The following is a 26,639-nucleotide window of genomic DNA, read 5'->3' as shown; positions in this document are numbered from 1 at the left end:
GGCTGCAAGTCAGGCTGTTTGTACAAAGTATGAAAATAAGTAGGCTCCAACACAGTAAACGCTAGTTTCTGTTCCTTATAAATATTTACATGGAGCAGAGCCCTGCTTTAGAAACCACTAATCAATAAATTTCCCAGTTCATATGGAACCTAAAAATTTTATTACCGTATGAGCTCACAACACAACCCTATCCCCCTGATTTCCATTTGTTATAAACAGAATATATCGTGACTAGCTTGTGATAATGAATTCTCCTGGTTTGTATTGTCATCATTATGCAACCCAGCTGAGTGTTAGTCACATGAATAACTAATTCCAAAACCAGAGCTTGCCACTGGACACTACTGTAAGCTGGTACCATCAGATTCTCAGCCTCCTAAATTATCGACTGAAGAACCAGAGCTTAATGTTATTCTCCTGTCTCCTTCGCAATCATACTAATAGAATTCCCATCTGAAAATTCTGTCTCCACTATTCACCTACACATTCTCTTAGATTTTACTACCAAATCAATACTAGGTGACATGCACAAATCACAAAGTACTTTGTTTCGCAGTATCCCAAATTTCAAACAAAATCATCCATGTCATTTAGTAAGCTGTATTTAGACTAGTGAAAGGAGGTTATGATGAACTATGAGGGAGATTTAAAATGTGCACAGAATTTTTTATGAAGGCCTTTAGAATGTGTCTGCATGGAAGACTGAAGAGATGAAAGGTTTGTATTAAATTGGCTCTTAGCAAACAGATTGTGAGGTTGATCTGGACAGGATTCAGCTGACTCATGATACTGTGCATTTGTAAGCTTTGGTAATAGTGGTTTAGTTCTGTTACCAAAGAGTTAGTTATTAATTGAAAAATCAGCCATTAGTCTTCTTTATTGCTGTTGGTGTGGTGATGGGCATTGTTTTAGGATGACCTGCATAACAGAGTTTTTCAACAAAAGCGTCAGCTCTGCAGCAGGGTGCGTGAGTTCTCAGATAAGTATGGACTGTTGGCTATGATGAAGAACCCCAGTGGCTTTTCTGTCCAACCCAGGAGATGTGTGCAAACAAATGAAGGTCAGTGTAGAAATGTAGCAGCAGTACTTATGCATGTAGATCATCTGGGTTCAAAGTGGTGGTAATTAAGGTAATACTGAATCTACTTTATAAGATTTGTTAAGTCACACAAGAGGTAAGATTTGAAGTAATAACCATTTTCTGAGCATAATTTTTATGATTATTTTTAAACTCTTCAGAAATTTAACACATGGGTGAGTATGCTTCGTATATACACTCAGCAGTCAGTACTTTAATGTGTTTTGATGCATTTTGAAGTCGGACTAATAACCAGTTTTAAGCTAATTTGGATGTCATGTCACAAAGGTGGAAAATGAATGCAAATAAGGTTTTAAGTTACTGTTTTTTTTATATATATATATATATATATATGTATATGTATGTGTATATATATATATATATATATATATATATATATATACACACACACCATTTTTTCATCCCCATGATTAACTGGATTGGAATGGGTTTGTAAAACAAGGTTGCAGTTTGTATAAAGTGAAGCTTTCGCAGTGACTGAAGTTGATGAAAGACTTGGGTTACAAGCCGCATCAGGTGGCTGAATGGTGAATAAACCAAGAGTCTTTCATCAAGGTTGTAGTTTGCATTCACATAAACATGTATGTTTCAGTTATGAATGCAGTAATCAATTATGGTACTGCTTCTCCAGTATATATTCACCATTCTTTATAGTAGAGATTGCCTATGACTGTTGCAGAAACCTGCATTTATGAATCTATGGATGAAGAGCAGCTGAAATCAGTTGTGGCAGCAATGGAGGCTGAGCTCTCTGTTGCAGATGCAAAACTAGAAGAGTCTAGATTGCATCTGGCATCACTGCAGGAGGAGCACCTTCATCTTCTTCATAGTCCCACTGGTGGACATAAGCTTCAGGAGTGAGTAGCTCCACATGTTTAGGTGGCGTTCTAAGCATTGTGTCATCATGCATTAAATTGTTGTTTCCATCACTGGTGCTGTAAGTTCAACTGTCTTGGTGTAGCGTAGTGGTGTAGTGTAGAACCCCAGCTTCTTCATACCAAGCCAACTGAAAGAGGAATAACATTTTTTAAATATGGTGAGGTTTAAGCTGGATTCTTCTCATACTGCTGTGGTGGTGGGCTTATAGAGGTTAGTTACGATGTAAGATCTTGAGAACAGGTTTATGATATTGTCTTAATTTTGTTGTGGTTAAGGATGAATGTCAAAGAAATGGTAAGATGTGATATAAGTTTATCAGCTGTGGTTAGAGATAATACAAAGCTGAATAGTTATATTCATATGTAGCAATGAAGTTAACTTTTCAAAATTAAGTAATTACTATACCTGATTATGACTAGATACTGTCATTGAATCATATCATGATGGATGACATGTTTAGTAGTAATTAAATTTTGCGTAGTTGCTAACATAAACTTCTTTTTTGTGGACTGACTGACTGACTGACAAGATCTAAGCCAATAAATTCAGATCCACAAACGGATGCTTACATACAAGACAAGTAATACAAGATGTACAGTGTCATGCCCCTTAGATGGTACTTCTGTCTGTAATGGTCTGGTCACAAGTTGCTTAGATGGTATGGTATCAAATTCTTGGACGGTACCTGGTTGCAAATCTCATAGACAATATTTCTCTCCTTAATGGTATAACTGGAAATGATTTTGAATTGTGAAAAGAATTTTTTCTAATTGAATGAAAGTCATCATTCTCTCCTTTATGTATGTCCATCATTCTTACTATAATTGTTGTTTCATTTTGACCAATCAAGTTACATTCCTGGATCTGTTCCTTTCCTCTTGCGATCACTGTTATGCACTTGATTCCAAGGGAATGGTAGCATTCCTTGTTATAAGGAAAGTTTGTAAACCTTGAACTCTACAAATTTTAGTAAGATTATTTTTCTCACATGTTGATACCTGAGTTCTGTGAGATCTATCTGCTGGTTGGTACATAAACTGGAAGAATTAAATGATGTTGTGTGGTGTGTCTGAATGTGTTAACATGGTTTGTGTGACAGGCTACATGACTTGAAGCAGCAGACGGAGTTGCTGGAGTCGCAATGTGAGGCTCTGCAGCAGGAGTTGGGCTGGCAGAATCTCATCATGAAGCAAGGAACTAACATAGACAGTAGGTTGCCAGCTACATTTGTAAGGAGTGTAGCAATCCTTCATCCAGCTTAGATATTACTACATTCTTAGAATTTTTTTACAAAAAAAGAATTTTGCATCTAACCAAATTCTGCTTTGAAGTTTTGTCACTGTGGACTGTAGGCACACTACTGACTATTATTTCTTCAACACCCCTCATACGTCTCTTTGTTATATCTTTTACCATCCGAACAGAAATACAAATGATGCATTCTTCAATCTGTGCAGTGCTCCACCCAGAAAGTGCCAACCTAGCATTGATCATAACACAATTCTATGTCTAGGATATCTCGGCCTATAACTTTTGCATTTTTTCCAGTATTCTTAAGACAGCTTTACAGTTGTACATTACCTGCCATGTACAGGTAAGTGTTTGGAACAATTTGTCATATCCTTGTGGTTACCAGTTAATAACATGCTTTACACCAGTCATTGTTTTGGTATCAAAAGTTTCATGGCCTAATGCAAAGTACTCTCTTGCCATTACCATACATTGATTGGCACTGTTGTTGCTCAAGTCTCATTAATTTCAACAAACATTATATCAATATTTTTAAGGTTGGGAATTAAAATATTTAGAAGATGGGTGGCCTCCAATTGTGTCATGTTCATAATAGTTTTTATGAAATGATATGAGTTACATCAGAAATTTTTGGGGAGAACACATCCACAATGATATATTTAAACCAAGAGCTTCAAAGTATTTCTGAACTGTAGCAAAAGAACGAAGAGAGTTGGACTTACTGGCTATTCCATGGTATATCCTTTGAAGTAATCCCATTGCAAGGTAGTGTACCTTGTCTAATGGTTATGCTATTGCTGGAAGTATTTCTGGAACTCATAATCTTTTGCAGTGCCACTTTAAATTTTTGTTGAATTTGTAAGTGTCATTTCATTTTTAGCCTTGGAAACAGAAAGAAGTCGCTGAGTCAGATCTGGATAATTCAATAGTTCAGGGGGTGGAGGATGATTGTGTTATTCTTAGCTTAATATTGCAGAGGGAGCATTGTTATAATGCAGCAAGCAATAAACTGCACACAAATTTCCTTGACATTTGAGCCTGTTAGCCTCCCATAGATTTTGTAGAAGCTCTTATAAAAGTAGTGGTTAACATTTGACCCTCCTGGTCAAATTCATATTGAATGAGAGGACTGATGCTTTGTCTCAGGTTCATACCCATAAACCCATGTTTCATCTCCTCTGGTGATCTTTGAAAGGAAACCTGGTTCTTTTTTATTCTGTTCTTGAAGATCATGACACATTGATGCACTGCTGCTTATGGTTGCAAGTCAATACATATCACATATATTTCACTGTGATTAATCTTATGTTCAGTTCTTTAAAAATGCTTTGGCAGGTTCCATATGATATCACCAGCTGGTCTACCATGTGATCGATGATGAGTCACATATTTTGGTAGATTAACTCAAGCAACATTTCATTTGTTATAGCTGTTGTTGGACACCCATAACATTCTGCATCTTCAATAAAGTTTGGCTTTTTTTTTTAAATCAGTAAAAATTTTGCATTCTGCTTATTGTTTGCTCTTCATATGCCATCGTGGGCCTTTGGAAGTTGATTTTCCAAAGCTGTAACAAAACTTGACAGAGACTTTCTATTCTTTCAAATTGATCATTGTAGGAAAAATCAAGTCATAACAACAGTCTCATTCAGAGGCATGTAAAATGTAAATGAAGCAAGTGCGATGAGCAATACTGGTGTAAAACTACTACTATGACCATCTGTTAGGAAAACTGCACACTGTCGTTCCTTTTGGGACACCAAAGAGAGTCTGGAAACTTCTGGATAGCATTTAATAAAATAACAAAAATACATCAATGAGAGGCAAAAATAGGGTAACTCTATGAGTGATGTGTTTTTTCCCAGACACTGAACAGAAAGCAGACAATATTGAGCAGGTTTTTGAAACAACAGACATTACTTGCATGGTTCCTGCAAAGGTGACAAGAACCTCAGAAAACAGTGGGGTGGAACATAAACAAGGAATTTTGGTATGTAACATGATGTACTTTAAACTGTAACTAAACTAAGTTATATAGGAGAATTTATTAATCTTTTCAATTAACATACCCCTTGGCATCAGTGACACTTCAAATGCCACTTTCCGATGGGGACTAAGTATAATCATCATCATCATCATCAACTTCATGGGATAGGCTAAATAGCCTGTTCTGGCTCACGTGATACCATCTTTTCCTGGGTCTCCGAGGTCCTTTTCTTCCTCTGGGTTGATATGCTATTTTTGTAATTCATCAGTCATCAATCTTGTTTAAGTGTTGTATTCATTTGTTCCTACACTGTTCAATCTTATCCTGTATTTTAAATATCCCAAGATCGTCTCTGATGGATTCATTTGTAAAATGATCCATTAATGTGAATTCTTTTATTCAACAAAGGACACTCATTTCCAGTGACTAAATCTGTTGCAGATCTTTGGTTTTATAGTAGTCCAGCATTCACTTCCATAAATTAAAATCAATACAGCTAATACTTTATAAAATTCTAACATGATGTCTTTACATACTTTTTAATGAAGTGTTCTCTGTATTGTTCAACATATGGACTGAAATTTAGCTAATTTAATTTGAATATTAGCTTTGGTATCACAGAATATATCATTGCTGAGATATTTAAAATTTGAGACTTGTTCAACTGGTTCATTGTCTATTTTGATTTTCATTCTAATGGGATATTTTTCTCTGAAGGCCATTACTTTAGTTTTTGTACAGGATATTTTGAAATTATATATTTGACATATGTTGGTTAATAAGTTCATGGAATGTTGTAGATCATCTTCTGTAATGTTATTATTAGTTGGTCATCTGTGAATAGTATTGTATTAAGAAATGTGGTCAGTTTAAGTTTTATTCCTGTAGGAGATTTTTCATTCCAGTTTCTAATTGTATTGTAAATATATGTATTAAAAAGTGCAAGTGATAGACAACACCCTTGTCTTGCTCCTTGATTGGAGTCTATTGTCTTCGTACGTATTTTAGTGCATGCATCGATTCTTATGTGTGTGTTATGATAAAGGGATTATATTACACAAATGGGAATCCCCTATGTAGCATTATGTCCCACAGTATTGTCCTATCATGTATTATAAAACAAGATATCAAACAGAGTTTTTCATTTTAAACAAACTTTATTTCATGTTTGACAGTGTATGGAATACACCTCACCTCATGTATTGAGGCTTTTCATACCTCCTGTGGGTGCATGTACACGGTTCAGAATTTCTCATATACGGAACTTCTACTAGAATTTATGGAGTAACAAACTCACACAGCTGTTCAGAGAAATTACTTCTTTTATGAAATCTTACAGGTCATCACTCATCACAGAAGCTCAGCATTGGATGTTATTCTGTGTCAGTTTAATCCATTTCCCTTCCCAAAAACCTGTTTAATGATCTATCTCAATTTTATTTTCCCATAATATTTCCCCAACAACTTTTTATTCATTTCTTTATTTCCCCATGTTTGCTGCTCATCTTGATTTATTTGCCCTAACAATATTAAATGAATAGGACAAACAGTGAAGATTCTTAGTACATAATTTTCTGCATTTTGCCTTTTTTTTTCTCCCTCAAGTTTAAATATTGTTTTCACCACTTTGTTTTTGCATACCTGTAATCGTTGTGCTTCCATGAAAGTAAGGAATTAAATTTTGCATTCATACAAAAAAGTAACTAATCTTGGTGTTTTTTCAGCCTTTGGAACCAAGTAAATCAAACTGCAGACCATTTGTTCCTAAAATACCCAGCAAGATGTCACTGAAAATGACTTTACACAGATCCCATGACCTTGAAAAACAGCTCTGTGAACTTCTTAGCAGTGCCAAATCTTCTCCAAAACCTGGCAAGTCATGAAACCAAAATTGGTATTGCCATCAGATTGCATTGTAGTTATGTTTGCATTCTGATTCATACAGTAGTTCCAATTGAAATGGTGTTTTAATTAAATTTCATATTTGCTTAAATTATAGTTCTATACAACTTCTTATTCTGTATTAGGACTTATTTATATTAAACAAGGTCCAAGAGAAAAGATGCCTACTTCTGTCCTCAAATGAATAATTTTACAACTTTGTGAACAATCTCTGTGCAACATTTCCACTTCCAGTACTTAATAAAGTTATCAAAATATTATAAGGTCCAAATTGTTTTTACATTGTGAGACACAGAAATAATATGTTTGTATTAAAATAAAATTTGTAATTAAATTTCAAATAAAGTTTTTAAGTAAATTCTTTTACCATATCAATTTAAATTTTTACATGCTTAGAAGTTGTTGTGCAATGAAAAAATTAAAAATTGTTTTACTTTACATTCCAGACAAAATGAGAAAAACAGTTTATGCATTTTTCAACATAATTCAGTATCCTACATCAGTGGTATTCAACCTGGGGTACGTGAAATTTAAAAAAATATATTATTTTATGATAAACACTGAATAATCAGTAATGTAATTTATTTAATTTATTTTAGATGTAGATTATACGCTATGTATAACTTGAATTATACACCAACAACTTTGGGGGTACGTGAACAAAAAAGGTTGAATACCACTGTCCTACATCACACCAGCTACTGCTGTTCATGGTCCCCATGTTGGTACTGCTGATAGTAGGGAATTAAAAATTTTGATGTAATATTTATTTCTGGATTCCCACCTTTAACAGTGTTTTCTATCTGTGGGTCAGAGGTGCCATGCAATCTGCAGGTTTTCTGGTGACCTGATAAGAATGAGAAACCATGGTCATTTTGGGTTGTTAACACCAAGATGGATGTCACCCCAAATTCTGTAATTTCCATTCAAAGGGTCCAAGGTTCATGAGAACAAATTTATTCCCAGAATCAGTTGAACTGTATTGTGTCTGTCTATGTGTGTTTGCCCCTGCATATACATTCACACATACATATACAATGACAGTCAATAACAGCAACAGGATGCCTGCTGACAATTGCATGGTAGTTACCGACTAAGACCTTGGCAGTGGATGCTTGCATGATTTAACACAAAAACTGACCGCCAGATGAGAGTATAACAGTTTGACAACCGCTGTAGTTACATGACAGCACAACTTGCGTAGCGGTAGCTACCCTCACATTTTGCCACCTTTAAATTATACCAAAATGTATGTTGGTATATTCTGTGGTTGGCATTCGTGTAACTGTAATGGTGGAGGAGTGATTGTATAAGGTGTCAGTAAATCACAAAATGCAGTCTTCAGTGCCAGAAACTGCAGGAAATAAACATGCATCAGACAGAAATACGTTATTGGCTATTGCACAGATATTAAGGAAGTACAATTTGAAGGTACACCTATTATTTTAGGGTAATAAACCTCATCTTTCATTAAGGGATGCTGTACGTAGCAGGTAAACAAAGTTGCCTTGGCAGGATTTGAGGTGCTCACAGCGGTGAGTAAGAAGGTGGCTGTGATCTGGATTTTAGCGCCGTGTAGCCTTTGTGCGTTAAGTTTCCTTCACGCATGATGAACCATTAGCAGACGTTAAGTCGACGAAGAAATCATTCTCTGTCTGGACCGTATTGCGAACTGTCAATGTTGTGAACCTGCCAATCTCTTACCACATCGACTAGTATTTATTTGTGTATACTCTCGCATTAAAAAATTATATGATGTAATTTTCTCGTGATAAGTGAAAGAAGCAACAATACATTCTGCAAGATACCTTTCGAAGTTTTTCAATTGATCAAAAGCATATATCCTCATACAGTGTAAAGTGTAAATAGTAAGTAAGTGTAAGTGTTAATAAAAACCAATGGCTTCCGACCCAACTTAATTCATTTTCTGAAGGTCCTAGGTTCAAATCTCAGTCCAGAGACTGACTGTTCTGACTAATGTCTTCTGTTTTCATCTTGCCTTCCAGGCAAGTGTTGGGATAGTATCTTAAATTTAACTGCTTCCTTCCATGTCCTTTCCAGTTAATTATTTATTAATCATCATATTCAACACTAATTAGTCGTTAAATAAGCCACAAATAAGTACATCATTAATATGTCTAAGGAACATGGGTTTTGATTAATCAGTGATAAAATGTAAGGAAATTTATCCAGAAACTGGGATGTCATGAAAAATGATCAGTAACAGAGAACTGCTTTGTGTAGAAAATTAGCAGAAGTTTAAAAGTATATGCAGACACAGCTCCCAGATGATGTGTCCCAAGTTTATTGTACCATAACTTGATATCCTTTGTTGCAAAAAATGAAATTGGAAAAACTTATGTGTCCAATTTAGACAGATTAATTTCAATCAGTGTGTTTTGTTTATGTACTTCCTCTTTATGAAGGGCTTTTAGTGTGCTACTTGTCCTCCTGAATGAAAATTCACCCATAAGACAAATGCAGTGACTAGAATTTTTTTTGCTTTATTTTTAACCTCATAAAATTGTTGCACCATGTTATGCCAACTGCATACAAAGCAGTTTTTCAGTGTGGTGGCACTTTATGAACTGAAATCATTTAATTGAGTTGATAGACTGACATGTGAAGCACATAGCAGTTGTCAGATATGTTTGACAGCAACTTTGTGTGTGTGTGTGTGTGGGGGGGGGGGGGGGTTTAATGCCTTGGAGGTGTTAAGGTAAGTGTTCACCTTCTTATTACAGCTGCTCTATCTCTGATACATATATGAGGGGGGTCTGGGTTGACATTTGATCCATCCTGAATATAGTTACTAGAGTAAAATTTCAGTCCCTGCTGGAAATTGAATCCCAATTGCCCAGCTAATAGCATGTCATTTTACACTTTGCCCCATCATCTCCAAATTACTAAAGATACTGAATTCACCATTATAGTTTCTGCTTCTGTTGCATTACTGAATATCACTTATTGTACAGGAATTGTAAATTGTGTATGAATTAAATATTCTTCAATAAATGCAGCATTGTGCGCAACTGACTGTAGTCTGAGCTGTTGACAACATCCTTAATTGAATCACAAATAAATTAAATAAATATATGCACTTAGTGACATTACTCACCAGTAAAAATTGAGCCAAGAAGTAAATGACTGATCTTACATTTTCTGCTATGATTATATAACCAATCATATGTTAGTTCTGGAACAATAGTTGAATGCTATTCTTACAATGTGGTTCCAGAACACAGAGGAGTTGCTGAAGAGGGAGGCAAACCTCACAGATGTAGGAAGCACCGAGGATACGTCACAGACTGACTCGGAAGTGAGTAGTGTGCTGTCCGCATACAAAAGCGAGGGAGACCCTGAAGTGTATGTAGGTGCTTATACAGAGCTGAAGAGATTTGTTGAGGGAGCACTGGATATTTACAAGGTAATGAAATTTTGTTAAGACTTGGTAGCTAATATGGAAAGGGAACAGTCAGATGTAGAATTTTGCTTTACCATCTTGACTTCTTTTGTCACCTCTTGGCCTTACCATGTGCCCCTTATAAAAAACTTCTTATCACCTTTTTTCCTCAACTACCAGCTCCTTACCAATTGAATATTCACTCATTGTCCCTCTCTGCCAATCAGATCCATCATATCCCACTCTCTACCTACTGCGTACCCTCTTAAAAGGCTTCCAAAAATTGCCTAACCAACATATTCACCTTGAGTTGGCTGCTACATTACTTACCAAAATATTGGATAGCTTTCAACATTTATAATAGCTCACATCTGAAAGCCAATGTTTTACATATGTAAAATTTCCATAACGTTGATCTGTAAATATGGACGGTACTTAGTATATCTCAGGCAGGAATGTGACTGAGTGTCTCACTGTGAGTTGAGTGGCTTGCATTAAAACTCGCAGTGCGGTTAGAGATGTGTGTCTTCTTAGCACTGTGTACAGAATAACACTGGTGTGACCTGGCCTCCTGTACAGAGGATGATATTGCTAATTCTTTCCCAAGCGTGAAGTTGCGGAGCTTGAAGCTGTCCAGCTACATGTAGGGTCGCAGTCTGTAATGCATATATCTTTTCCTACATGACTCCATTGTATATGTTGCAGCATGAGCTAGGTATGATCCTTTATCCAGTGTTTGTGCATATGTATCTGGAACTAGTTTATAATGGCCATGAAGAGCAGGCGATACAACTCATGGAGCGATTTGGCCCTGATCAGGAAGAATATTACCAAGCTGACCTCAAGCGATTGTCACACGTAACAAAGAAGGACCACATGAAGGGCAATGAACTCACAGATACATTTAAGTAAGTAACATTATTTTGAAATCATCTGTTTCTTCTTTCATTCAGCAGAAGTGTGCAGATATGATGTAAAAATTATCCTGGAAATCTATCTGTTAGTAGCTTAACCCGGTAATGGGTCATTGCCGCCTCCTTTCGGAGGTTTCTTAGTCTTTGAAGCGTGCATTTATGCGTATTGAGTGACAAGCCCACTGACTGCACAATTTCTACTCAATCCTGATTTGACTGTCAGAGCCATCTAGCAGTGAATCAGGAGAGACTTGGATCAGAAATTGGCTGCTGAATTATCCTTAGGAAACATCTCATATCATGCTTGCAAGGTTCTCTTAAATGCTCTAAATCTACGACATGGGACCACCGGCTTTACTTCCCCTTCAAAGGATGTTGTGCTATGGATTTTTATCACCCTTAAAAATCTGTCAACCTCGGCCGGGATCAAACCTGCGAACCTTGGGTCCAGTGGCGAGCACGCTAATCACTAGTCCACTGAGGGCGACAATCCTGGAAATAGAATTCATTTTTATTATAGTTCCAAAAGACTCCTATTGTTAAGCTGCTTCTCTGTCCAGCTGTCTGTCATTTGGTTTGACTACAGGTTCCGGTATTATATGAACTGCTGAGCATTGTTTTTGGAATTCTCTACAAACTTCCTACCAGTGGAGACCTAACATAATTACTCTAAAGATTGTGATTTGGGAGCAGCTCTGTCCAATTTAGGTTCTTAAGTTCTTGTGGCAGTAGGTCTGAGTTAAACAGATAATATAAAATTAGGCAAATCTACAAAGATGGTATTGTGTGATGAAATTAACCAGTGTATCACCGTAGTATGACCTATGATATTTGTTTTTTTTTAAGTAAATATGGAAGGGTCATTCCGCAAAAAAGTGTTACCAAAAAGTGACAGGAAAATGTGTAAGATGGTTACCTAGGAAATATCAACAATTTGTAAATATGGACTGACAACAATGGTCAGCTTGCAAGCATTGATATGTTACCTAGGAAACGTCATCTGTTTACTCGGCATTGTTGTGTTACATTACTGCTGTCAACAACCCGCTTTCATTATTGCGACAAGAGCTGAGCTGTGAATCGCTTGTAGAAGAAGTGCGTCGTAGACTAGATAATTTTGTGCTTGTAAAAACGTTTTACAATATCACAAGTACTTATCTTATATAAGAATTATTAAGAAATCTATTGTTCCGTTAGTTGTATAGATATGGTGTTTGCACGATATGTTGATACTCTAAAATGTACAAATTTTATAACATATTTCAGCTACCACAGACCCATCTTAAGCGTAACCAATTCAAGGTGGGCAGCACTGTCTTACTCAAACTTTAATCAATTGTAAAGCATGTATAAAGAAAATATTTAGAATAAAGCCACTATATAAACTCCTTACTGTATAGACGTATTTACGTCAAATTCTCCTGAACCGTGGTTCCACTGTAACTTTTTCTTTCTTTCTTTCGACTGGTTTGATGTGATTCTCCATTTTCACCTATCTTGTGCCAATCTCTTCATTTTCACATATTTTTTGCAACCCACATCCTCAAAAATCTGCGTCACATATTCCAATCTTTGTCTCCCCCTACTATTCTTCCCTTCAACTGTTCCTTCCATTACCATATTAACCAATCCTGGGTGCCTCAGAATATGTCCCACCATCCTATCTATTCTTCTCTTAAGATTTTTCCAGAGACTTATTATGACATATTAAAAACACAACACATAGAACATGTACCACTTTAAATTTTCATGGTTGTGAGATTCTTTTGCTATGTTTACAATATCAGAAATTAGGTTATTATGAGGGTAATTATAAAAGAAATTGCAAATTGCATTTAATATAAGAATTAGTACAGACCTACAAACTGTATTATTTTTTTTAACATAATTTCCATGGGTATGCTGTTGGGTCACTTAAACACTTACATCATTGGTTCATATCCCACTTGAAGCATGGCTATACAGAGAGGTCCAGGGTTTAAAAAAACATTAAGGCTATTTTATTTCCCTGATTACAATAGTTTGTGAAAGAGGTATCTTTCAGCATTCAGGAATATAATTTTACACCAGTGTAACAGCTTCTGCAATACATTGGCATTCACATTCTGTGTGATTTCTGGAATAACATTATGAAAATCAGTCTGTAATGCCTCCAGAGTGTGTGAATTATTTCTGTAGGCTTTATGTTCCCAGTTTGCCCCTAGGTAAAAATTAACTCAGATTCAGGAAATGGGACTGTCATTGTCCTCTACTAATCTTTCATTGAAAACAATCCACAGAGCCCACATTTAATTGTGTACATTGTGTGTTGTTGCATTGCCTTTGTTAAGTGTACGTATAACACATCGATTCATATCCATTGTTATCAGCAAAGAACCTGGTTTCATGTCTCTGTTTGTACAATTTTAAACATAACAATTTACTTATGTTGGGGTGAATCTGAATGCTGCCAACAAAATGTATGAACAGAAAGTGCACATTGTTCCACAGTGTTAGAAAAATGGTAAGTTATAGATGTAAGTGTGAATATTTTAAAGGAATGGTGAAAGCACAATAGGAAATATAGTGCAGAAGGAAGACAGAATTAGGGAAAACCAGGGATAAGATGATATGATGTTTGAACAGGCTTCTTGTAACCTTGAATTTAATATTATATAATATTCTTCTGCCTCACAGTTTCCATTATTTTAACATAGGCTATTATTTCTCTATATATTCTCTATATTCAAGTCCTGTCACCAGATTTTGTTTGCTTAACCTTTATCGTTTATGCAGTGCCGCTTACGCATAATTCAGCTTGCTGTATGTTCTAGCTTACTGCTAAATCATTGACTCAAGAGTTACAGTCTGGCCAACAGCCCAGTAGTACAAGGGTTTAGATCCCATATTTTTGTATGATAAAGGTTAATATTTGATTGACAGTATGATTTATCTGCTGCACTGCAGACAAATGAAGTGCAAGCAACTGTGTTTGTCTCTTATAGTTCATACATATCCTGCTGCAAACAGATTGTTTTGCACTAATGGATTTTCCACACGGTAGACATGCAGAGTTCACACAAGTTAAGATCATATCCCACGATGTGTTGTAGGTCAAGTGAGTTTATCATCCGCATGTCAAGGGACACACTATCAATCCTGAAGAGACACTTACAGGAGAAAAAGCACAGTGTAGTCCTTAACATCATCCAGGAGCACTTATACTTTGATATGTATGAGGGAGTAGCACGCAACAAACAACAGATAGAAGCCACTGCTGGTGCTGTGGTGGGAGAGGCTACTCGGCAGGGTGAGTGTTTTTGTAGACTGATAAATGGCAGAAAATATTTTTTTGACGTAAATACGTCTATATGGAAGGGTCATTCCGCAAAAAAGTGTATCGAAAAACTGACAGGAAAATAGGAAATATCAACAATTTGTAAATATGGACTGACAACAATGGTCATCTTGCATGAATTGTTATGTTACCTAGGAAACGTCATCTGTTTACTCGGAATTGTTGTGTTACATTACTGCCGTCAACAATCCGCTTTCGTTATTGTGGAAAGAGCTGAGCTGTGAATTGCTTGTAGAAGAAGTGTGTCGTAGATTAGATAATTTTGTGCTGGTAAAAACGTTTTACAATATCACAGGTACTTATCTTATATAAGAATTATTAAGAAATCTATTGTTGCGTTAGTTTGTTGCGTCATACTATGTACAAGATGGATGACATTGAAGCTAAAAGACTCCATAACGCAGAATATATGAGACAGTACAGGAAATGTTTGGCTTAATGTTGATGTCAAATCCTCAATGTAGTACTACTAGATCAAAATCTTGTATAGATTTGGTGTTTGCACGATATGTTGATACTCTAAAATGTACAAATTTTATAACATATTTCAGCTAACACAGATCCATCTTAAGCGTAACTAATTCAAGGTAGGCAGTACTGTCTTACTCAAACTTTAATCAATTGTAAAGCGTGTATAAAGAAGATATTTAGAATAAAGCCACTATATAAACTCCTTACTATATAGACGTATTTAAGTCAAGTTCTCCTGAACCGTGGTTCCACTGTAACTTTTTATGTGTCAGGAGATACTTAGATGATTCTTCTACATAGCTGCTCCAATACAATTTTCAGTGTTTTGACGCGTTACCTGACATCACTGTTCTCATAGAACATTTATGTTATTATGTCCAAAGACTTTTGTTTCATTGTTATAAAACTTTTTGCTTTTATATATTGTCATCTATCTGTACATCCATTTGAAGCATTTCTTGTGATGATCATGTTGTCTGTCTCTGAACTGCTCATGCCTCGTGACTTTTTGCAGCTATTAACTTGTCATGCAGAATGTTTTCCCATGCATAACATGAACAATGACATACATTAAGTATAATCATAAATGAGTTCTGTTGTGAAGTGTTGTCATTTGGATGGATTTTAGTCCAACCATTTTCTCCTGGAGTTTCTCATTTTTTCTGTTAATACAGTACATCTGAAGATTCGCTGATCTTGCCTGACTGCTGAGTCCATAAATTCTGATTCTTTTGTTATAGTTAACTCTCTTGGAAGTATCATTGTGCAGTAAGGTTAATCCTTGACTGTAGGTATGTTTTATGTGCTTCACTGCAGACAAATGAATTAAAGGCAGTTATGTTTAGCTTTGCAAATGTATGGTTTTGCTTTTGGTGTTAATGTCAGATGTTGTCTGTAGATAACAAGGCTAAGGTGTACTACGGGCTGCTGAAGGAGCCTGACATCCAGTACCTGCCTGTGGAGGAGGAGGAGGACGGTGAAGGCGATGGCACAGACAAGCCCAAGAAGAAGAAGGCCAAGAAGGACCCGCTATTCTCCAAGAAAACCAAGTCTGACCCAAATGCTCCTCCAATTGACAGGATACCGCTTCCAGACTTGTGAGTGTCAGATTGAATTAATTCTTATCCCTTTTAATTGTGGCACTAAATCGGGTCCAGTTTGTTTGTTCATATATGACAGAAGACCTGACACTCCGTGTGTTTCATCTGCATGTTGCTCATTTGTCGCTACTATATGTGGTCAGAACTCTCTGAATCAGTGAGAAGCAAACATGTGAGGACATGACAACTGCTAATTTTAAGCAGAAAAGTAAGAAGGAAATGTGTCCTTGGATTACAGTTTTCATGAAATGTAAAAAATAGCAATAATTATACTAATTTATTATTAACTAACTGCATAGAGACTAGGAGCTAATAGGCACTGTACTAGTTAAATTCTTAACCTTTTGTTGAACCCAAAAATACATTACCATTTTCACAGGAACTTGACTAAATTTAAATTGTTAATGAATGTAAAAAATTCCTCACCTAACTCTGCAGTGCAACTGGCACACTATAGGTGAAGTCTCAAAATCACATTACTTTCTTCTCTGTCAGGACTGTATTAGAATGCCTTCAAAGGAGACATGTAGTAGCTGATGCTCCAGCGACCCACAGTTTTGTTTAAGTGTTGCCGACACAAACAAAGCATAGTCTGTGTTGCAGGTCGAACCAGTCATTGGAAAACAGACCTGTTTCGAAATAAACTGGGACTTTCAGAATTTATAATTGCATATGCTCATTGTATCCCTCTGCAGTTAGCTTGCTTGAACCTCGTGTACTTATACTATTGTACATGCACAGTGCTGCACTCTCACTCTTCTTGCAGGAAAGATGCTGATAAGTTGGAGAAGGTGAAGGCCTTGCGGGAGGCATCCAAGAGAATGACCCTGAGCCCTGATACGCTCCCCTCAGTATGTTTCTACACGCTTCTCAACTCAGCTGGAGTGTGAGTTTTTATTGCATCTTCAACTTATGCAGTTCTTAGTGGTGCATGGCCATACAAGGGCACATTTTTGGTGACAAGACATCTTGTTTCTGTGGCTCTTACACTGATTAGTGGTTTTGGATCATAATTACACAGGGTCTGCTCTATGCAGTATTATTTATCAAGAAATCTCTGTGTTAAATGTACAATATTCAGATCACTCTGGATGCCATTATAAGCAAATTATGTACTGTTGACCTCATTGTATCTTTCAACTCACATCTTGCTGCCGACAGAGTGACAAGCGCAGAAGTGTCTGAGGACTCCAGTCTGTTAGCAGTGGGGTTCACAGACTCCATCATCAAGATCTGGACGCTGGTTCCCCAAAAACTACGAGCGATGAAGTCTGCAGAACAACTGCAGGACATTGATCGAGAGGCCGGTAAGGACTTGTTCAGTGAAGTTTATAAAGTATAGTTTTAAGTTAAGCTTTTTAAAAGAAGTACTTAACCATTTAAATTATAAGGATACACTTCTTGATACTCTCTTTTCATGATATCACAGAATATTTTTGAGGCTGATGCTTCAGTTTTTAATCTCTTTGACCTTTGTGCCCTCTGCCCACTTTGGCATTAGTAAGTAATTTATTTTTGATGTGGAGATCATAAGATAATATTGTGAGTGACGGCTGTTTAAAATGGAAATCCACACCATGATGGGAGTGTTCATCACTCACAAAGGTATTTAGAGTAATCTACACTGCATATGGTAAATCTTGAACCCATCATCTTCAGTACTAAGTACAGCAGTATGCAATAATATATTGTAGTGTATAGCACTGATTTCATGTGAGGTCACTTCAGGCTGGATTTATTCTTCACTATTACAATTATAATTGTGATTCATAATGCATTTTTCTTTACTACACTTGAAGCACCTAAGATAATTCAATTCAATAGCACTTGAAATAATTGTTTTAAGTTAGTTACTCTTCATATCTTTCATGTCACTACCCTATGAACTCTGCCTCAGGAATTAATTCCTTACCAGCCCCTGAGTGCCGAGGAAAGACGTATTTTGAAAGAACCATTTTTCTTGAAAAGCGGCCAGTAGCAACAAATGGGTCAAGTCCACACTCGTGTAGCATGAAAATTAGTTTCAAAACAATAAAGAGGATGGCAATAAGCTCTGACTTTCAGTTTCACTGCTTGACCATTAAGTTTGAGTTGTTAAAAGTACTGACTATAAAATTATGATATGTTAATCTTTGCCCTGACTCTCATGTCTCTTTCATGAATATCAGCAGTTTGATGCCAGGGTTATTCTGGAGGAATCAGGTAACTTAGATGTGACTATAGCATAAATCTTGTTGCATTCTTTGTTAAGTATTAGCATTATAGTGCACTGATAAACATTCATTATAGACCACACTCATCTGTACCTCAGAAAGGAACCAGAATAGGGAAGATGCTATCAGCTGTTTTACTAAAATCAAACCAATGCTGTGTTTTGTAGACGATGTACTGGTTCGCATGATGGATGACCGCTCAGCTGAAACATGTAGAACACTCCATGGGCATAATGGTCCGGTGTACCGTGTGGCATTCAGTCCGGATAGAACGCTGTTATTGTCCTGTTCGGAGGATACAACAGGTATGCCATACAATAAGAAAAATAATTAGTTATTTCAGATTTCATGCTTTTTAGGTAATGTCTCTACCTAACTCTGTTGAATGTGTTCCTCCTTCAGAAGATTATGTTTGGTAAATTCTCCATTATTTATGAAATCCAAGTTTTCATTACTGTGTTTACATGAGCCCACAACTGGACCCTATCCTGGGACAGTTAAATCCAGTCAACACCCTGCCACATTAATTCTCTAAGATACATTTTGTTGTTATCATTCAAGCATATATAAAGAAGGAAATTGTACAAGTGTTGATAAGTGGAGGAGAGGACATCCCTACAGCTGTTTTAGTGTTGTCAAACGCTAATGTCTCCTAAGTGGTCCAACTAAAATATTGTAATCTTAAAACTTTGCATACCGTGTAGTGTATTAGAATATAGAGTGAACAAAACCAACAACTATTAACACTATAATGGACACTATTGCCATACGCGTTTCGACCTCAAGAGGTCATCATCAGTGGCATCAGGGAAATTAATACATATAGTCAAATGGTTCGAGCAAATTTCATAATTAAAATGCGTATGGCAATAGTGTCCATTATAGTGTTAATAGTTGTTGGTTTTGTTCACTCTATATTAAAATATTGTATTTATTATTCTTTTCTTATATGCATGCTACATGTCCAGCTCATCCCATCCTCGTTAATACGTGACAGAGGAGGTACTCATGCAGTTTATTCAATCTCTTTTTCTGTCTTGGATCCAAATATTTTTCTCAGCACACTACTTTCAGAAGCCCTTAATCCTTGTCAGACACTTTGTGAATGGCACTTTCACACATATAAAACAGCAGGTTAAATTGTAATTTTGTGAATTTTATTCTACGTGTTTAGATGGAAGATGAATAATAAAATATTCAGAATAAAATGGTAGCAAGCATTCCCTGAAGTTGATCTGCTTAGTATAATTTTCATTTCTTACGGTCATTCCCATATGTTGTAACTTTGCTACATTTTCTATGAATTTTATAGTTTTCTTTATATAGTGATTTTGCCCTGAATTTTGGTGATGACACATGAACATCTCTGCATTTATTTCTAGACCAACTGCTTAATTATAGCATCTTGCAGAGTTTTTCCTTCAGATGTTAGAGATGGATACACCAGTTGTGGTCTTTCAGTTGAATTTCCACTTTGTCCATATACACTGCCCCATAATGAAGGGGATTGTTTATACACCTGGTGTTTTAATTCCAATTGACTTTTTGTGAGTGTATGTCCCACCTCTGCCATAATGTTTGCTGGAGTTGAGACAGCAAATCACAACTGCCAAAGCTTCCATCACTAGGGACACTGTGCACAAAATTTGGGACTAGTTGAATGATTGTGTTGACATGTCATGTGAGATTTTATATCGAATGGTTTGAAGTTCTAAGTATGCCACGTTTGTTTTGTGTATCAGTTTGAAAGTGTGAGGTTCCTTTGTGATTAGCTTGTATATTTTGGTGTTTAAACCGTAGTTAGTTGCGGAAAACAAGGGAAGCAGTTAAGTTGATAGTATCAAGACTGTTGTTTGGCTGAAGTTTAAATATTTTCTGTAATTCTGTTCCAAGCCCTATTGAAGTCAAGTTTTTCATGCAAGTCTCCAAAGCACTACAACATTTCATTTTCAAAGTCTTTTCCCCCCTCCCCCTTTTACCTCTTATATTTCATTATTTCATTTTTGCACTGGTTTTATCCACTCGGTTATAAACATAATTCAAAAACTAATTTATTTTCATTTAAACTGAGCAGCTTATATCTGGTTTAACATCAAGCCTAAATTAATATATTTTCAAATATTGCAATATAGCAGTACTTTTGTGCCATTCTAGATAATACAGAGCTTTGTAATCATCACTTATGATTTTTTCTTGTGAAAGTGAATATTGGAGTTACAAATTGTTCTTGTTGCAGTTCGACTGTGGAGCCTTCAGACTTGGACATGTCTTGTTTGCTATAAGGGCCACATCTTCCCTGTGTGGGATGTGCGGTTTGCTCCTCACGGCTACTACTTTGCCACTGCTGGCCATGACAAGACAGCCCGTCTGTGGGCCACTGACCAGCATCAGCCCCTGCGAATATTCGCAGGTCATTTTTCTGATGTCGATGTAAGACATTTTACATTCCGCTTGTCAGGGTGGGATATTTGTAGTATGTGTAGTTTGATGTCAGTGATGCAGAAGCATAAGCTTCATATTGATAGTATGGCTGGAATTTAATTTTATATGTCTGGTGTGAGGGAGCAGGAGTCTGTTACACACAAACAAGAAACGCTATTCACATGTCAGTCCATCCATCACAAAATTATTCTTTTGTAATTAAATTTCTTGGGTATAAGATTTGTTTGTTATGCCAGATATTTTGAAACATTGAATCCCTCTCTGACCATCATGCATTTACTTCATGTATAACCATGACTTTGCACAGTCCTGGCACATATACAGGCTTACCATGTTTACACATGAACTTTCTTTGACTTTTTTTTTTCTTTATCTGTACCAGTCCAGTATTTTGAATAAAGTACAAGTGTTTGGGCTGAAACATTGAATAGTGTTGCATCCATAAATAGTCAGTTTTCATGTTTTTTGTTCATACTGGCTTATAATATAATTACAGTTCTTGTTAATTTATATTTTTCTTCTTTTGACGATATTTTATTCATTTTTGAGCATTATTTTTTAAAGTACATAAAAAGAAATTGTGAGGAGGTTGGCCATCACCTCTTTCATCTTCAGAACTACCCATTGGATTTTGATGAAAATTCTTTTATGGATGCAGGTGAATTTAATTTTGATATGTACTGATCTATAGCCACGGTGGTCTAGCGGTTAGAATGCTGGCCTTGTAATCCTGGAGTCTCGGGTTCGATTCCCGGCGGTGCCCGAATTTATAACTTGTGTTGGGCAAGGCCGTGGTCTAGGCAACACGGAGTTTTCCTCCGGGGGCTTCCCTGGTTTCTCCGTGGCATCCCAACAATTACTCCATTCACACACAGAAGAAGGCAATGGCAAACCACTTCTGGATCATCTGCCAAGAACGTATATGAACAGGTCCCAGTCCGATAAAAGGATGGAAGGATCCTGTTCATATGGACCTGTCGTCAGACAGAACACTAAATAAATAAATAAATAAAAATGTACTGATCTGTTACAACCCTTACTTTGCATGAAACCCAAATGGAACTTCTTCAAACTTCTCATAATGGCTCATCATACAGAAAATTTGTATGTAATGTAAAATACAGATCTAATTAATAAGTAGGATTTTAGGTGGTGAGTACAAAGATGGCTGTCTTCTGGGTTGTAGCACCTTGTAATCTAGTAAACTTCTACCAGACTCTTTTGCACTACAACTCAGAAGACAGCCATCATATTTACAATTTTTGTTGGAAACTTTTTTTGATTTATTAATGAAATACACGCAGTGTGATACCTGCAGAGCAGTTAGATTTGCATTTGCAGTTAATGAACATTTTGAGGCCAATAATAATGCCAAATTGCAAAGAACATTTGAAAAATGGAGTACACGTTTCCATTCTTGTTTTTGTCGGAGTTATCCTTCCCAAGTGCAACAACTCTGCAAGTCCAGTATCCAGAATACTGTAAATAGATAAATAGATGTGCACTGTTAAGTCATATACAGAGGAAATCACTTTCAAGGAACTGATTTTGCCAAGTTGGTAACTGGTTTCATAAGAACTGCAAATGTTTTTAATTGATAATGGTCATACACAGATTACCATGAAACAATAATTTTATTACAATATATAAATTTGATGTCATGTGCTGACCCTCTGTTATATAGTAGCTAATTTGTTTTGAACTCTTGTAGTGTGTCCAGTTCCATCCCAACAACAATTATGTGGCAACTGGCTCCAGTGATCGAACGGTTAGGCTGTGGGATTGCGTTACAGGGAACCATGTACGACTCATGACAGGGCACAAGGTGAGATCACAATATCCCTATAATTTTGCTAAAGGAGTCTGATTCTGTTACCCCATAAAGCTTATTGATACTAAACTATAAAGTGTTTCTTGAACAGTGGATAATTATTCAAGGCACTGAGAAATTTCCCATTATGGAAGCCAAACATTTGTTTCCATTTTTACAAACCCCTGTCATTAGGGCCTGTTCTTTGCCAGTTGAATCTAGTTCACATCTTCACACCCTATTTATCGAAGGTCCACTTTAATATTATCCTCCTATCTTCATTTCTAATTTTCCTTATGCATGGTACATGTTGTACCCATTTTATACTTAATTTAATCACCCAAACTGCATTGATGAGGATTGCATGTTTTCCCATTTCTCCAAAATACCCCCTCTTTTACTTTCAACTATTTTCCTCTGCACTTTGGTCTCAAACACGTCTTTTGGTTTTGCTGCAGGCTCCAATTTACTCCTTGTGCTTCTCAGTGGAGGGGCGCTTTCTGGCATCAGCCGGCGCAGACTCGAGAGTCCTGCTGTGGGATCTGGCACATGGCCACTTGGTAGCAGAACTAACAGGCCACAAGGGTCCCATACACTGTCTTGCTTTCAGTCGGGATGGACACATCCTCACCTCAGGTAACTGAAATATTGACATTAAAAAAGGTATAGACAAACACAAGCTGTTTGCTCTTTCCTGGACACCAATACAATAAGGTAAAAGCTTTGTGTCTAAACACTGGACGTATTTTAGTCAGATTTGGGATCTGACCCATCGATGCAGCATATTATTGTGACCATGGTCAAAAAAATGGGTGTGGCACTTGTAACTTGATAATTTGGCTGCATTAAGAGTAGAAGGCTTCATTCTTATGTTTACACTGAAAGCTGTCTTTTGTGTGTATGCATGCACGTGCGCATGAGAGAGAGCAGTTTAGAGCAGATTCCTTCTTGAGAAGTTAGTAGTTACTCAGCCTTTCAAGAAGTTACCAGACTTTTATGGAAGTTTGAGGTTCATTACTGTCTTCACAGCATCCTTGCCATTGAATCATGTCCTGAGCCAGTTTAATTTGCACTGCCTATTTCTAAGACCCATTTTAATATTATTCTTTCATACATGTCTGGGTCTCCCAAATGATTCATATGCCACCACAGTCCCATCTGCTCCTGCAAAAGTAAAGACATCCCATTACATTCCAATGTGGCACTTACGGGAAAGGACATATAGCCTTGGCATTGGAAGGGGGTGAATGGTCAGTAGCATGCCCCACCTGTGCTTTACCCCTGGGAAAGGACCCTGGTACCCATTGGACAGGAGGCTGGGTGGGCTTCAATAGCCGGTCTGGACACGGAGGCTAAAAGAATATCCTCTGCTTCTGTCGGGGATCAAACCCCAATCATCCAGCTCATAGCCAAGCACTAGACTGACTGAGCTACCTAGCTCTCCCAGCTGCTCCTGCACTTTTGTTGAATCTAAATGATACTCCATGTTCCAAATCTCATCTTTTCTTTCCATGCCAAAGAATCTGTCCAAGCCCAAGCCTGTCTTTGATATTAGCACCACACCCAATCCCCAAGGTGGAGAACCATCTTTCTTCAGCTGTCTTATTCCATATATTTACAGGTAGGAACATGAGGATGTGCCATTCCATGATGACAAGGAACCTACTTTTCTCTTCTTTATATACATACAAGTGTAAATAGTGCCACGGTGGTCTAGCGGTCAGAATGCAGGCCCTGTAATCCTAGGGTCTCGGGTTCGATTCCCGGCGGTGCCCGAATTTATAACTTGTGTTGGGCGAGGCCGTGGTCTAGGCAACACGGAGATTTCCTCCGGGGGCTTCCCCGGTTTCTCCGTGGCATCCCAACAATTACTCCATTCACACACAGAAGAAGGCAATGGCAAACCACTTCTGGATCATCTGCCAAGAACGTATATGAACAGGTCCCAGTCCGAGAAAAGGATGGAAGGATCCTGTTCATATGGACCTGTCGTCAGACAGAACACTAAATAATAATAATAATAATAAGTATAAATAAGTTATATTTCTACATGAAGGGAGCTTACAATATCTTCTCTCCTTCAACCTGTATTCAGTGGCTGCTCTAAATTATAATTTAAGAATCATGTTTTAGTCAAGATACTTGGTTACCTGGCTGAGTGGGTGTTATCTGAATATGTACCTAGAACATTACTGCTAAACAAATCCACTAGATCTAGAAGAAGAGCACTCATGCCACTTTCTGCTTGTACAGCTTATATCTTAATTGCATCATGCTTGTGTTCCTCAATATAATAATTTTATTTTCCGTCCTTACACAAGCTTATAGATTGTTAAAATTACATAAAATTATAACATTTCAACATTTTTGATATTGTTACATTTTAAAATGACGACATGTTTCGATGTTCAATTCCATCATCGTCAGGTCTATCAATCAAAATTAAAATTAAAACTGTTGTATCTGCTGCTCTGCGTATATTGATTTTGTTTCAAATAAAATCTAAACGGGTAGAAACAAAATCAGTATACGCAGAGCAGCAGATACAACAGTTTTAATTTTAATTTTGATTGATAGACCTGACGATGATGGAATTGAACATCGAAACATGTCGTCATTTTAAAATGTAACAATATCAAAAATGTTGAAATGTTATAATTTTATGTAATTTTAACAATCTATAAGCTTGTGTAAGGACGGAAAATAAAATTATTACACTTTCTGCTTACTTTCTCAGGATCACAGGATTGTTCAGTCAAGCTCTGGGACTTCTCACGGCTGGCAGAGGAGATGGTACTTGAGGATGTTAATATCTCACACAATCCAGACATCAAAAAGAGTGACAGCTATTTGCTACGATCGTATGGCACCAAGAACTCCGCTCTTCTCCACTTGCACTTTACAAGACGCAATGTACTGCTGGCCGTAGGAATATACGAGGGTTCTTAATACTACTTTACAGACCTCTCAGTACAAAACAATATGGGATTGTCTTTATTGAAATGGTGATATCCAGATGATCAAGAAATTCCCTGCTTGTATGGGTCCAGAATGTTCATCATCTTGTTCAAAAAAAGTCAAGCTGAACCACGTTCTGAATCTGTTCAATCCAGTACTCAACTTCACATCCTTTTTTATGTTCATTTTAATATTACCTTCCCTATGTCTCCCAGAGACTGTCTTTCCCAGAAGTGTACTGGCTAACATGTAACAACCAATTCTTACACCTCTTCCGCCTGCCCTTTGTAGTTTTAAAACAAAATCTGGCAGAGAAAAGCATTTAAATGTCACAGGTGAGAAGAAAAAGCAAAGGGAGTGAATACTGAGAGGGCAGCAACACATCAGTAATTGATACATTTCGTATAATGATCAATCAAAGAAAGTGTTTGTATAAATGCATTCTCAATATAGCTGGTAACCACGTTGGAGCAATCATTGCTCTATCGTGCCAAAGCCTTAAATAATAAAAGGGCGTCCTTATCTCAACCTCTGTTTCCTTGTGTAAGGAAAACATAACATTCACCCTGCACTCCTACTGGAAGTGGAAACAGAAATCGCACATCGGAGTAAACTAGCATCAAACTGTCCCACATGTTACATCTTCCAACTTCTATCTGTCTGTCTGTCTGAATCCAAAGCCAGTGGATAAGAGTTGAAAGATACATCCAGTTTTATTAATATGTTCTTTGCAATTTTGTGAAATGTGGGTACACAAACATAGTCTCTTTATTGAGTGTTCATGTTATGCACTTTGTGCAAAGAACATACACATATTACTACTGTAGATACTTGTCACAATAATAGAAATATGCAAATTATGAAGAAAGTCTT

The 26,639-nt window shown here is 36.8% G+C and overlaps 2 protein-coding genes across 3 annotated transcripts in view; both read left to right on the top strand.

Moving 5' to 3' along the window:
- LOC110837813 (uncharacterized) overlaps nt 1-7,476 on the top strand; it is a 31,723-nt gene extending 24,247 nt beyond the window's left edge. The window contains exons 14-18 of the mRNA XM_087354124.1: nt 913-1,060; nt 1,779-1,956; nt 3,078-3,187; nt 5,095-5,219; nt 6,941-7,476. Of these exons, the coding sequence (XP_087210250.1) occupies nt 913-1,060; nt 1,779-1,956; nt 3,078-3,187; nt 5,095-5,219; nt 6,941-7,099 (720 nt within the window). The 3' untranslated portion in view covers nt 7,100-7,476. The remainder of the gene's footprint in view (nt 1-912; nt 1,061-1,778; nt 1,957-3,077; nt 3,188-5,094; nt 5,220-6,940) is intronic.
- An 899-nt stretch (nt 7,477-8,375) lies between these two features.
- Nucleotides 8,376-25,789, top strand: Taf5 (TATA-box binding protein associated factor 5). Of its 2 annotated transcripts, XM_022080329.2 has the most exons (12): nt 8,376-8,549; nt 10,357-10,545; nt 11,227-11,429; nt 14,528-14,724; nt 16,142-16,340; nt 17,110-17,229; nt 17,505-17,650; nt 18,724-18,861; nt 20,793-20,986; nt 22,710-22,823; nt 23,267-23,444; nt 25,546-25,789. In XM_022080329.2, exons 1-12 carry the CDS (start codon nt 8,451-8,453, stop codon nt 25,755-25,757), a joined length of 1,989 nt encoding a protein of 662 aa, XP_021936021.1. In that variant the 5' UTR covers nt 8,376-8,450; the 3' UTR covers nt 25,758-25,789. The 2 variants fall into 2 exon arrangements, with proteins under 2 accessions (XP_021936021.1, XP_021936022.1); XM_022080330.2 differs by lacking the exon at nt 8,376-8,549 and having other exon boundaries at nt 10,410-10,545; nt 11,282-11,429.
- The last annotated feature ends 850 nt before the right edge of the window (nt 25,790-26,639 follow it).

The sequence above is a fragment of the Zootermopsis nevadensis genome, unplaced genomic scaffold, assembly GCF_977971745.1.
Source record: "Zootermopsis nevadensis isolate Lab colony 2312 unplaced genomic scaffold, Znev_1.0 Znev_ptg000022l, whole genome shotgun sequence".
Lineage (NCBI taxonomy): Eukaryota > Metazoa > Arthropoda > Insecta > Blattodea > Termopsidae > Zootermopsis > Zootermopsis nevadensis.
Note: the sequence above shows the minus strand (reverse complement) of the source record. Positions and strands in the feature narration are given on the sequence as shown.

Bases quoted from the DNA above. Each gene is read 5' to 3' on its own strand.
- Taf5 (XM_022080329.2), top strand. From the start codon at position 8,451: ATGCAGTCTTCAGTGCCAGAAACTGCAGGAAATAAACATGCATCAGAC. The intron at 8,550-10,356 runs GTACACCTATTA...ATGTGGTTCCAG, and splicing joins TAAGGAAGTACAATTTGAAG to AACACAGAGGAGTTGCTGAA. The intron at 23,445-25,545 runs GTAACTGAAATA...TTACTTTCTCAG, and splicing joins TGGACACATCCTCACCTCAG to GATCACAGGATTGTTCAGTC.